Raw genomic sequence first — 13156 nt, 5'->3', positions numbered from 1 at the left:
TCCTAAGAGGTGCAAGGGACGCATGTGGTTAGGAGTTCATGAATTTGGACATGATATGGACTGATGAGTGAATCATTCAATCCAGCGGTTTCTGACCTGGACACTTGGAGGTCGTGCCCAACTTTGCTTGGGAGCGGTGTTTCCTGCATTTGGGATTCTAAAAGCTTAGATGAGTTCTGAAAAGACTGGGTGCTCACTATCTTTGCATTTGGCTTGAGCCGAGCTCACGGACCATTGGGACACCAGTGCTCTTTTGCTAACAAAGACTACTTAATGAAGCCATCAGAAGGCACATGATTACGTCGCAGCTCAGTGCGAATAACCTCAACGTCATGGGGCCTGTGATGGGAGGTGGGCTCATGGAGGGGGCCCAATGGAAAGAGGAGGCTGGACATTTCATGTTCCACATTCTTTTTTTCCCCTCAAGGGCCTTTCCAAGCCTGAGAGCCTTAGTAAAGATTCCCTACAACTCTTGTTGCCTTAGCTAAGGGAAGTTCATGTGGTGCGTGTGTGTTTGTGAGAGAGAGAGAGAGAGAGAGAGAAAGAGAATCCCTGGGTCTTGAAGGCTCTGTAGAATATTGGGGGTCCTGCTAGTCAGTCACAGCTAAGTGGGAAGAAGCAATGATAGGAGTCCAGAGGCAGGTCGTGGTGGAGGGAGCTGCCAGTTCCAAGCCTGTATCTTTAGGATGAGCCCTCTCATTTTCCAAGCATCACATTCTCGCCTGTTAGTTCAGGAACATAGGGCTCCTCTCCCAGGCACAGAAATCGGAGGCAGGTAGCACTTGTCTGCTCACCACATCCCAGGGTGGAAGGGTGGTGAGGGAGGAGGGGCTGTCTAGGGCCTGGGCCTGTAGGCTCAACACAGCCCAAACCATTCTAGACTTTTGGGAATGAGGAGAGAGGTAGGAATGGAGCTGGCCCAGGGCTTGCAGCATTCCTGAGTGATCTCCAACTTCGAATTAAATTGTCGGTGCATATGAAGATGGATGACTGGGCAGGTGCCCCAGCTCAGGCCAGCAGGCTCCGCTCATCAATCCTGTGCTTGGTAGGGGCTGCCTTAGAAAACATTTTATCTTGAAAAAAAAAAAGTTGCTGTGCCTTTTATACAAAAAGCTTGATTTGGTTAAAAGACACTAGATGAATAGCTAGCTAGTGAAAGCGCTTTTCTTTTCCATAGTCCCTGGGTTTGCAACAAAAGCGAGACTCAATTTCTAAGCAGGTACTAATTGACTAGGATTACTTTCACAAGAAGCAATTAAAATCGATTTCTCTCCTTCTGAAGCTCCTATTTCACCCAGGAGAGCAACTTAGTTGCCTGTCTGAAATACAGATGATTCACTGGGAATTTCTCTCTTCACCTGGACTGTCAGTGGGGAGCTGAATGAGGGCACGCTTTGTCCTTCCAAGAGGACCATGAGATGATACTGTGCCCTGCTGCCAAGGAGGGATGTGCTGCGGGCTGCTTCCTCTGCACAGGGGTGGTGGTGGTGAGCAGAAACATCCAGATGTGCTGCAGTTCCTGCCTTGTGCCAAGTGGTCTGTGCTGGCAAACTGACTTCCCTCGAGGGCTTGGATTTGCTCTCACGTTGGGGATGGAGCTGTCCAGATCCCATCACAGGCTCCCAATGGCTGCCACGTAGCACAGAGGGACCCTTGGTTCTTGGGTCGATTCACCCCGTGGTGAGACGCTCCCAGGTCAGCTGAGCCAAATCAGCTGGAGGAGAGCCTGCTTGGTGTGAAGTGTCAACCAAAAGAGCTTTAGAATAGCGTGAAGGCTGAACTAGGAGTCCGTGGTCCCAGACTGCCTTGCTCTGGCTTCTCACCATTAGTCCGCTGAAGAAGTACGAGGGTTTAAACCCCGCTTTACCCTGCTGATGCGATCAAGCCCTGCGAGAGACATCCCGGAAGCTGACGTTGAGAGCAGGTGGACAGGGGTCAGTTGGTGGTCCATTGGGTTGAAATCGGAGGAGACAACACTGGACAAATGAAAAGAAGAGATGGCAAGGACAGAGGGAGCTGAGGGCCGAGGACTATGGTTCGGCCACCAGACTAGTAGCAAGGCGGGTCCCTATAGACCACTCCATCTCTCTGCTTGTAGTGTCCTGGCAAGGTCTGATGAATAGGAGGCAGGTGGTACAGGCTTCAGGACAGCTTCTTTCCCAGTCATCCTCAGCCTTGGACCAACATCGTCCATCTTCAACATGAGCCTCCTCCTTCTTGCTGCTGGCTCCACTCCATCCCAATCCGGAACATGGCAGGAAGCAGACAGGCACTCAACACGTTTAGCTTATACTTCTCTGGACTAGTTCTACTTTTCTCACAACTCTCCATTTCCTCTTTCTCCCTTTCCAATTGGCACACCTTTTTATTCTCTTCGCCTAACTTACTGCGTGTGCCAGGGCTTCCAGTATGATACTGAAAAGGAGGGGTGAGAGAGGACATCCCACTCTTATTCCCAGTCTGGGTGGGGGGGTGGGGAAGCATCTAGACTCTCATGACTACGCATGATGTTCTAAGACTGTAATTTCTTCCAGAATTAAAAGCCTCATCTTCCTCCCAAGAAGTGGCTGGTGGTTTTGAACTGCTAACCTTGCTGTCAGCAGCCAACCTGTGACCCACTGGGCTACTAGGGTTCCTCGGTAGGATGATAATGGTTGCTTTTATTATAGGAGTTCTTTATTAGGTGAGCTCATTCCTAGTTTGCTAAAACCTTTTTATTATGAGTGGGTGTTGGATTTTGTCAAATGCTATTTCTGTGTCTATTGATATAATGATATATATATATATATATATATATATAATTTTTTTCTCTCTTTAGCCTGTTGTTGTGAGGAGTTATTAGCTGATTTTGGAATGCCGAATCAGTTGTGCGTACTTGGACTAAATCTCACCTGGTCATGTCATGTGATTCGTTTTATACTGTGTTGGGTTCAATTTGCTACTATTTTGTTGAAGATTTCTGCATCTGTGTTCATGACACAAAGTGATTGATACTGTTCCTTTCTAGGAATGGGTTCAGCAGCCCAAAGGCCTTTGGAGTGACCCACCTGCCTAACTCTGTGTTGTGGGGGACAGACTGGTGGCTGGGTGTGTGGAGCAGACCTCCAGACCCAGGCGGCAGACAGCATTCTCACCCTCCCCCACCAACATCCTGGCAAACAGGCCCTGGCGCAGGACTGCCCCTTCATGAAGGAACTGTGGTCCATGGACTATCAACCTGGAAGCTGATTGAAGGAGGGTCAACATCTCTGTGAGGTCTTGCTACACACTCTATGCCAGCGGTTCTCAACCTGGGGCCGCAACCCCTTTAGGGGTCAAATGACCCTTTCACAGGGGTCCCGCAATTCATAACAGTAGCAAAAGTAGCTATGAAGTAGCAACAAAAATAAATTTATGGTTGGGGGTTCACCACAACATGAGGAATTGTGTTAAAGGGTCGCGACATTAGGAAGGTTGAGAACCACTGCTCTATGCCCCAGATGGGAGCCTGACCCCCAGCACATGGTACATACACTTTGGCTTGCGAAGGGGTATCGGGTGCACTTCGGCGGTGATGGTTTTGGGCATGAGCAGCTGTTCCTTTGAGCCCCAGTCTTCTTCCCACTGCTTCCTAAACTTCTCTTCATCCTCCACGATCCTAAAACAAGACCTCCACTTGTGACCAAAGCTAGAACTTTCGGAGGTGAACCTTCTGCCTACTAGGGACGCTCACCAGGCTTGGGAGGGGCTTCAAGGGTCTAGTAGCTGGAGATGTTAAAACACACACACACACACACACCCCAAACCAAACTGGTCTTTCTCCCAAGGAGCAGCTGGTGGTTTCGAACATTTGACCTTGCAGTTAGCAGCCCAACATACAACCACTGGACAGCTCAGAATATAGAAGAAGATAAAACTTAGTCTCTGGAGCTTGTATTTTATTTGTTTATTCTTATTATTTTTTAGTAACCATTTTGGAGCTCGTATTTTAAATTGAGGGCAAATGCCACCCTGGCTGTTCAATAACACTCGGTTCTAATCTGATGATCATGAAGATGGCATAGAACGGGGCAACCTTTCGTTCTGTCACACGGGAAATTGCCATGGGTCAGAGCTGACACCATGGCTGGCACAACATCAGGTTCTGGTGACCCTAATCTGATGGGCTTTAAGAGCATTGTGAAATGGCGACAGACAATGGAGGATCCACTAGGCGACAGGAGGGCCAGGGAGATGGGCCTAGATCTGGCCTTCAGTAGGCCAAAGCCCTGTGAGCACATCCATGTGCACACACAGACTGGCGTGTGCACATAAACTTGGAATTGCGTGTACTTACTGTTCCATCTCCTTCCGGTATCTCTCATTTTCCTCTGCTGCCTTCTGGGCAATTTCCTTTTTCCTTCTGAAATGCAAATGCAGGTTGGCATGTGGTAGATGATGCAAGATAATGAAACTCATCCCTGGGGCTACTTCCTGATTTGAAATCGTTTGCAATATTTCTTCTGGGTTCCCTTCCAGGAAGACTTGGGGTAGACCTGGATGCTGGGGAAGTCCAGCGCCCAGGCTCTAGTGTGGTTTCTGAGCACAGGTCCTGTGCGGTAGGAACTAGGGGGCAGGTCCATGTGTGGGCCACGTTCCACGCCCCATGCTGCCCGCCTCCAAACACCCACACAGAGCGTCAGACTGCAGTGAGGCGCCGTGAACCTAGGCCAGGTCAGCGGACAGTGAGTGGTTTCACAGGGGCTGTTCTGCAGGGAACTAAGGATAGAGGAAATGGAAAGATCTTTTCCTTCTTTCTCCAGATACTTATTAAGCTTCTACAGGGTACAAGGGGCCTTCAAAATGTTCGTGGGAAAATGGAAAGAAAAGATAATGGGATTTTCCATGAACTGTTTGAACCTCCCTTATGTTTTGATATGAATTTTGGCCGTAGTTTTTGACATTATAGCAACGGCTTGCCTGGTTTATTCTTCTTATCCATTTCTCAAGCACATTGTTGGGGTGGGGGTGGGGGGTCTCGTCATCTTGGGCTGTCAGCCCTACGTGGCTTAACCCTCTTACCTGCAAAATGGGGCTACTACTATCTACCTCTCCCGGTTATTGTAGGAATGAAATTAATCCAGCGGTCCTCAACCTGTGGGTCGAGACCCCTTTGGGGATCGAACGACCCTTTCACAGTGGTTGCTTGATTCATAACAGTAGCAAAATGACAGAGATGAAGTAGCAACAAAAATAATGTTATGGTTGGGGGGTCACCACCACATGAGGAACTGTATTAAAGGGTCGTGGCATGAGGGAGGTTGAGAGCCACTGCTCTAATCAATGTCAGCCACCGGCAGGGACTCAGCAAAAGCTAGCTACTGCTAAGATGAGGCTCTCTGCTCCTGTATGGATGGACAGCCTGGGAAATCGGGGGGCAGTTCTGCCCTGTCCGGTATGGTAGCTGAGTCGGAATGAACAAGATGGTGAGAGTGAGTGAATGAGTGAGTGAGCACTCCCTCACTTTCCTTAGTCCCTGAGTCCCTGGCTGGTGGAAATGGCTAACACCCTCGGCTGCCAACGGAAAGGTTGGAGATTTACATACACGCAAAAGAACCTCGGAAGAAAGACCTGGTGACCCACTTCCCAGGAATCAGCGTGGAAGACACTCAGGAGTACAGTAGTATTGTGACCCGCATGGGTCATCAGAAGTTGGAATCAACTCAATAGCAACTATTTTTTCCTTTTAAATCAGAGGCTCTTCTTGGCCAGGAAGAGAGGAGAGGATGGCGTGGGGGTGCTGACCTATGGTTTTAGGACAGACCCCCAGGGGAGGACAGGCAGTCAGCCCAAGAGGCAGGCCGGCGGGCCAGCGGAGAGAGTGGGGCTGGCGGGCTCACTCACTGCCTCTCCGTCTCCTGCTGCTCCTGCAGGATCTTGTTGGACTCCATCGCCAGCTTCTTCTGCATCAGAAGCTCCTGCCGCTGCAGCTCGTGCTGCCGCACCTCTGCCAGCCGCTCCCGGTCAGTCAGGAACAGTTCCCGGCCCTGCAGGTGGTGGGGAATGGTCCTTGGCTCAGCACCCTGGGGGACCTGGCAGCCGCTGCCACTGTCCTGGGGGCCACCCTCTGGGCTGTCTTGTAGCCTTGTGCACTCAGTGTCAAGCCCAGGGGGCTCCTGTCGCCTCTGACCCAACACCGCCTGCCTCCTGGCTCTGGCAGAGCATCGGAGACAAGCCCATGGCTCTTCCCAGGAGTGTGGGGCCGAGGTCAGGGGCGCTGTGGTCCCCACGAACTCATTCTGGACTTACTGCCCCTGCGACGATGGAGATGGTCAGGCTGCGGCTGCCCTTCAGTATGTTCACAGCCTGTGGGGACAAGAAGTCAGCCAGCTGGGGCCTGAGAGATGGGAGAAGTCCAGGCTGCGAAGCCACCGAGGTTGTTGGGTGCCAGGGCAGTGCCGGGTGAGAGGTGGGGTGGGGCATGGGGAGGGAGGGAAGGGCCAGCAAGGGAAGGTCCCACCTCGCACCTCCTTGTGGTCCAGGTTAGAGAAGTCGATGCCATTGACCTCGACAATCTGGTCCCCTGTCTGGTGGGGAAACAGAGAGGGAGCGATGTGCTCGTGCGACCCAGGCACACACTCACTCACTCACTCACTCGATGGCAAGAAGCACTCCCTGTTGGGGTCAGGGCCTGGCACTGGGCCTTCAAGGGGCTGTGTCCCAGCTCCTCCTGATGAGCAGAGCAGTTGGCACTCTGGTAAGACTCCCATCTCTCCTGGCATCCCTCACTCCTATACTTCTCTCACCAGCTGCTACTATGCCATTAGTGGCTCATTTCTTTGGGTGAACTTGTGACATTTGCTTGAAGGGCAGTGGGTAGATATAGGAGTCTTTGGGCCTGTCACATGACAGAGGCAGGGTCGGATACACCGACGCCTCACTTAGTGACAGTCTCATTATCTGACGTTTCACACAAAACGTCTACTATGTGACTAGTTTGCACATTAACAATGTCTAGTAACCAATGCAGACACACCAGGCAAGCAGAACCCTGGCTGTGATAGTTAAGGTTAGGTCTCCACGTGGCTGGACCATGGTTCTCAGTGGTTGGGCAGTCATGGGGCCATGGAAGTGGCGGTCAGGTAGTGATAAAATCGAGGCAGCTGTGTGACACTATCATTTGGCAGTTATGTCACGATGTAGTCATCTTTCATTTTCACATAACATCAATTTTTGGACTTCTCCAAGCCAGTGAGTGAGAAGTGGGCGTAATAATAACAGCTAACACTCACTGGCTACTCACCATGTGCCAGGGACCGTTGAAGCACCTGAATTAAGTCATGCAGTCTATGAAACACCCCTGGCAAGACGGCACTCTTACCCCTCTTTTCCAGATGAGACATGAAGTACCGTTCCCAAACAAGCAAAGAGTTCTGGCTCTGGAATCCAGCCACTTACATGGGAAGCCCAGCCCTACTAGTGCCAGGTACACAATCTTGGAAAAACGACCTAATCAAATTCCCAGGGTTCACGTAAAGCTGTAAGGGCTTAGGATCAGGTCTGGTCTGAGTGAGCACTCCCTGCATGTCAATCTGGTTATTCTTGCTGCACTCTGAGCTTCTCAGGGTTGGCCACGGTGGTCAAAGGTCACCCTCTGGGAAGCCTGCCCTTGGCGGGTTGGGAGGGATCATCAGCTGGCACTGCAGGGAGAGGGCTGTGGGAGAAGGCATGGGCCTCCCTCACTGTGTGATCAACTGTCTGACACCCGCCCCCCACCCCCCACGCCACTCTGACAGCCCAGGGTTACTCACCTCCAACCCAACCTCGGCAGACAGGGAGCCAGGCTTCACGTGGCTGATGAAGATGCCGGGTTTCTGGATGGGGCCGCTGGAAATGCTGAGGAGAGATGGGCCGTGTGGGTGAGGCTCTGCCTCTTGCCTCTCATCCACAGCAGCACCTGCTCATTCTCAATGTTCTGTCCATCAGCCTACGTGCCAGAGCACCCACCTGGGGTCCAGGGCTCCAGTCCCTCAGAAGACTGGTCAATCCCTGAGCTGAGTAGCTAGCTGAGTATCTCCGTCTTTGGCATCATCTCCACTCTGTCCCTACGCAACAGCCATGCAAACTTGCCCTTGCTCAGCTCTCACAGCATGTCCCACAAATGCTGTCTCTTTGTTCTTTCTTTCATTTTTTGGTTTTGATTTTTAGCATTTTAATATTAATTTCTTAAGGTTCAAATGCTCTCTCCTCAGTGAGGATTTCAACACCCCCCCCCCCCCCACCCCATATTTCATCCCAAGACTAAGCCAGTTGCTCACTTCTCAGAGCTCCTAAAGCCCCTGCAGGATGGATGGCAAACATGCTCTAATGCTCCCCTTCCAGATCTGTGGCAGACATCACTAATCCATCACAATACTCTCCTCCCTAGCTGGGACACAGCCATAGAATCCTTTTCAAAGCACTACCCCAGGCAGTGCTTAGAGATGATTAGAGATCAGTTTCTAACTGATTAGAGATGGTGCAGTGCTGGAAACCCATTTACCATCCCTGACCTAGAATATAACTTCATTATAGTTATATATGCCACGCTCTCACCTCACTATTAATGTGACTGATTTATTAGGCTGTACTACCCTAGAAAGAAGGACTTTCAAGCTCTTATGCTTTGCACAAATGTGTCAAATAAATGTGAGTGAAGAGACATGGTAAAAAGACATAACTTAAATAATCATAGCTAATATTTACCGACTGCTTACTTACTGCCTATCGGGTATTAAGCTTAGGACGTTGCTTTTTCCATCCCATTGCTTAGTGAGATGGGAAGCCCTGTGTTGTGTGTGTCATCACCGCTGATTTATAGAGCGAGACACTGAGTGCGGCTCAGCAATGAGAGGTGGAAGATGAGCCCCAAGGTATGCGTGCTACCTACCTGCAGCCAAGGCCCCGGGAGCCCACCAGGCTGATGAAAACCTTCTTCTCTTTGTGCTCCTGACTCCCGGAGGAGCCCAGCATCCCCTGCCCGCCCTGGAGGAGGGATGTAGTTGAGTCACTGAGTGTCCACAGGCACGCAACTGGCCTCTTGTGTTTGAGAGGCTTTCAGGATGAGCCCACGCCCGGCCCTGCCCACACAGGCCTGGTTGCTGTGCTGTGCTGGGGCAGCAACATTCTAGGTGTGGCTTTGGGGGGGCTGTGTGACATTCCCATGCCCCTCCTTGGAGACCATGGCACCCAGACCCATCACAGGGTGGTCTGGGCCCTTACCCCAGATTCCGACACAAACTGATCCACATACTGCCATTTGAGGGTCTCATCAGGAGAGCTGGTGGGAGGGAATGACAAAGGGGGTGTATTAGGGAGAGATCCTTGAGAGACCAGGCCTCCTTCTGAATCTGCCCCACTTGGAGCCCACCTGGCCTGGGGGAAGTGGGGCGGCCCCCAGGGACACTAAGGCCATGGGGTAGAGTCTGCCTGGAGGGGCTGGGGCCTGCTCACCTCTTCACAGGGATCAGGCCGATGTCTGTGGGAGAAAGGTGTCAGAGTTAGGACGGCTCCTCCCCAGAATCTGGGCACCCTGCTGCCCACTCCGCCCCCCCCTCGCCCCCGCTGCCCCCTTACGCACGTCTCACTTTGATGGACACAGTCTTCTTGGTACGGATGAGGTTGATGACTTCCTCGTGGGTGCAGGAGGAGATGGAATAGCCATTGATCCGGACAATCTCATCCCCAACCTTGGCCACACAGAGAGGGAATGAGCTCTGGGCTGGGGGAGAGTCAGGCAGCTGGGCAGGCTCACTGTCAGGTGCTACAGGCCTGGCCTCTGGGGATGGGCCACCAGAAAGGGGACAGTCACCCCTCCCCTTGGAGAATCCTGCATCTGTGCTCTAGAGCCTGCTCACAACCAGCCACCTCCCTCCTCCAGAGGAGGCCAGGCCATGTGGCACTTCTGAGCAGTCTTTCTGCCCCATTTTACAGATGGGGAAAACCAAGAAAGGGCAGGGCGCACAGGGAGTAGAACTCAGGACTCTATTTCACCCCGGCACCTCGTTAGCCCTACTAGGGCACTGTCAGGTTCTCAAATCCTGCAAGGGAGGCCCTTCACCCAACTTCAAGCTGCTACTCGCTAGCCCTTGCCCCATATCGCCCCCCAAGAAACAGGCTCCCCAAAGAAATGCACTCCCACCAAGTTTGACTCACGGCCACCCGAGAGGCCCGAGTGGAGCTGTCCTGGAGGGTTTCCTTGTTTGAAAACAGTTTTACTGACATAAAATTCATACATCATGCCAGTATTGAAGTGAGGGGTGCGATCATCACCACAATCAATTCTAGAACATTTCCTTCTTTCTTGTCTTCACTGTTGTTAGCTCTCAGTTCCCGGCAACCTCCCTGCCGTGCCCGTAAGAAACCATTCATCTAGGTACTGTCTCTACAGACTTACTTATCCTGGATTTCTTAGACAGAAAAGCATACAAGGCAAAAGCAAAAACCAAAACAAAACAGAAAAACCCAACAACAACGACAACATAAAACAGAGAAAAATCTCAATGGAAAAGAAAGCAGAATATATTAAAAACTGGAACAAGTTTTAAATGGATCAAAAAGGAGATCATATGATAAGGTGTTACATTTGAACCAAACCACATCTGCCACAATCCACTTTACAATGCACCCTGTCTGACAGCAAGGCTATTCACATCCCTGGTCTGTGGTCAGGAGGCTTAAACCATGTACGGACCTTGCTAATGGGCTTTCTCTGTCATCCATGACTTTCGGCAAAGTGGGTGTTCAGAATTTAAGTTCTAATACTGTTCCCTCCCGCAGATTTGGATGTTTTTAGCTTCTGTGTGTTTCTGAGACTATAAATCTTTATGGAATCAGAAAGCCTCGTTTTTCTCCTGTGGATTGGTGGGTGGTTTTGAACTGCCGATCCTATAGTTAGCAGCCTATGATGCAAACCGCTATGCCACCAGGGACTCACAGCACCTCCCCCTCTGCCCCTTGTCTCTGTTAATCTCATAACACAGTGACTGGGTTGAGGTGGGGAACACCCATGACTATGAGCCCAATAAAACACACACACACACACACAACCCAAAAAACAAACCAACCAAGCTCAGTACCATTGAGCCAATGCCAATTCATAGTGACCCTATAGGACAGGGTAGAACTGCCTCTGTGAGCTTCCAAGACTGTAACTCTTTACAGGAATAGAAAGCCCCATCTTTCTCCCAAGGAGCTGTTGGTGATTTTGAACTGCTACCGTTGACAATCAGAGCCCAACACATAACCACTACCCCACCAGAGCTCCTGGCCCAAGAACACACACGGTCTTTTAAAGAATGCTATAGAAACTGGATGAACTTTGCCTCAGTCCTGAACTCTTAATTCTTACTTTGGGAGCAAGCCAAGAACAGAGAATGAGCACAGGGCCTAGAAACTAGATGTCCTGGGTCTGAATCTCTATTTTATTAGCTATGTGATCTTGGACAAGTCCCCTGAACTTTCTGAGCCCTGGTTTCTCTCCTGTGTAAAATGGGAGAACAATGTGGTTTGCTGTGGGAATTAAATGAGCTTGTGCATTTAAAGCCACAGAAAGTGCTCGGTAAATAGCTGCCATTGCTAGCATTAAGGGGTGCAGTTGGGGATGTGGTCAACAGCCTGTTAACCACAAGGTTGTTGGTTCAAACCCATTAGCCTATCCTGTAATGATTCCCAGTCTCAGAAACCCCCTATAGGGTTGCTCTGAGTCGCAGTCTACTCCACAGCAGTGGGACTGGGCCTGAGCCCTAAATACTCTGCTCAGATCCATCTTCTCAGGGGTTAGGCCACAGGAGATAAGGGAGAAGGGGACCAGGACCTTTCACGGTGAGATTGTCCCCTGCTGGACACTGGGTTCTGCAAGCACCTTGGCCCTGGGGCGCAATCCGGAAGCTCCTTATTTGGGAACAGCAGGGCAGGAGGGACCCTCAGAAAGTGGCTAAAATTGAGACTCAGAAAGGTAATCCAAGGCCACACAGCAAAGCCGGGGTCCCCTACTCCACTCTGGTGTCTCTTTGGAGACATGACAGCCAGGCACGAGTGAGGGGTGTAACGGATTAAGGACTTGTAGCCTTGGGACCCCACAGGGGCAGCTCCACTCAGTCCTAGATCATTGCTGTGGGTCGGAGTCAACTTGACGGCAGTGAGTTGAGTTTGGGTTTGGTGGGGCCTGGCTGGGGGTGGTGTGGGCACACGGCTTCTGAGAGGTTCTCTAGGCCAAATCCCACCCTCTCCAAACACCCACACGGAGTCACCTTCTTGTTATTGCCACCTGAACCAACTCCCGCCCCTCCAGGACACACAGACCCCAATCTTTTGGGGGGCCAGACAGGAATGGGGAGTAGCTCTAATGGCGAACATGAAGGGCTTCCCTAGAGACCCTATAGCTTTTGGGGACAGCTATTGTTAGGAGAATGGCCGGCACACGCTCTGGTCACCACTACCTTCTATCTCCGACTTTTACAACAACCTGCAGGACAGCAGGCAGTGTCCCTGGAAGCAGATGAGCACACGGAGGGGCAGAGTGGCCACATGCCCTGCTCGGGGCCTGCTAGCTAGTAACCGGCATGATCTCCCTGACTGCCAGCATTGGCTCTCAGTTGTCTGGACGCAGAGCAGAAGGGCAATTGGACAAGTCTGCCTGTAATTCCCTGCATCCTGCCCTCTTGGAACCCTGGCCACCTGCCAGAGCTCTGGGATCCCACAAGACAGGAAGCGATTTCGCTATCCATTTTACAGCTGGGACAACCAAGCCTTGGGGAATCATTCTCTAGCACAGTAATTCTCAACCTTCCTAAAGCCACCACCCTTTCATACAGTTCCTCATGTGGTGGTGACCCCCCACCATAAAATTATTTTCGTTGCTACTTCATCACTGTCATGTTGCTACTGTTATGGATCAGGCAACCCTGATGCTCTAGCACTGGACTAGACAGACTGCCTGGTGCCAGGCAGAGGGCTGGCGTGATTGAAGACAGTGTGCAATTGAGAATCATCTCAGACATTGCCAACAGAAGGATGGCGTCCTAGAGCTTGGTCCTACTGGAGGGGCTCAAGCCCAGGCTCACAGGTCCAATCTGAGCCTGCAGCCCCAGCCCCCCACCCCCGGACTGTGTCTCACCGTGCCCTTCTCCAGCTTTCTGCAATCTTCTCCCAGTTGCCT

General features: G+C 51.3%; 1 protein-coding gene across 3 annotated transcripts in view; it reads right to left on the bottom strand.

Annotated features, from left to right (window-relative positions):
• Positions 1-13156, bottom strand: part of USH1C (USH1 protein network component harmonin) — a 49575-nt gene that overhangs the window by 21493 nt on the left and 14926 nt on the right. For all 3 annotated transcript variants that reach the window (XM_004711576.2, XM_045290944.1, XM_045290945.1), the window contains 10 exons: positions 9578-9686; positions 9451-9475; positions 9220-9277; positions 8888-8982; positions 7770-7854; positions 6486-6545; positions 6268-6324; positions 5863-6005; positions 4316-4381; positions 3513-3637 (listed from right to left, as the gene is read on the bottom strand). In XM_004711576.2, the coding sequence (XP_004711633.1) occupies positions 3513-3637; positions 4316-4381; positions 5863-6005; positions 6268-6324; positions 6486-6545; positions 7770-7854; positions 8888-8982; positions 9220-9277; positions 9451-9475; positions 9578-9686 (823 nt within the window). The remainder of the gene's footprint in view (positions 1-3512; positions 3638-4315; positions 4382-5862; positions 6006-6267; positions 6325-6485; positions 6546-7769; positions 7855-8887; positions 8983-9219; positions 9278-9450; positions 9476-9577; positions 9687-13156) is intronic.

The sequence above is a fragment of the Echinops telfairi genome, unplaced genomic scaffold (assembly GCF_000313985.2).
Source record: "Echinops telfairi isolate 266 unplaced genomic scaffold, ASM31398v2 ScPeMD7_60;HRSCAF=208, whole genome shotgun sequence".
Classification (NCBI taxonomy): Eukaryota; Metazoa; Chordata; class Mammalia; order Afrosoricida; family Tenrecidae; genus Echinops; species Echinops telfairi.
The sequence above is the reverse complement of the archived record's forward strand: the minus strand, read 5'-3'. Positions and strand labels throughout refer to the sequence as shown.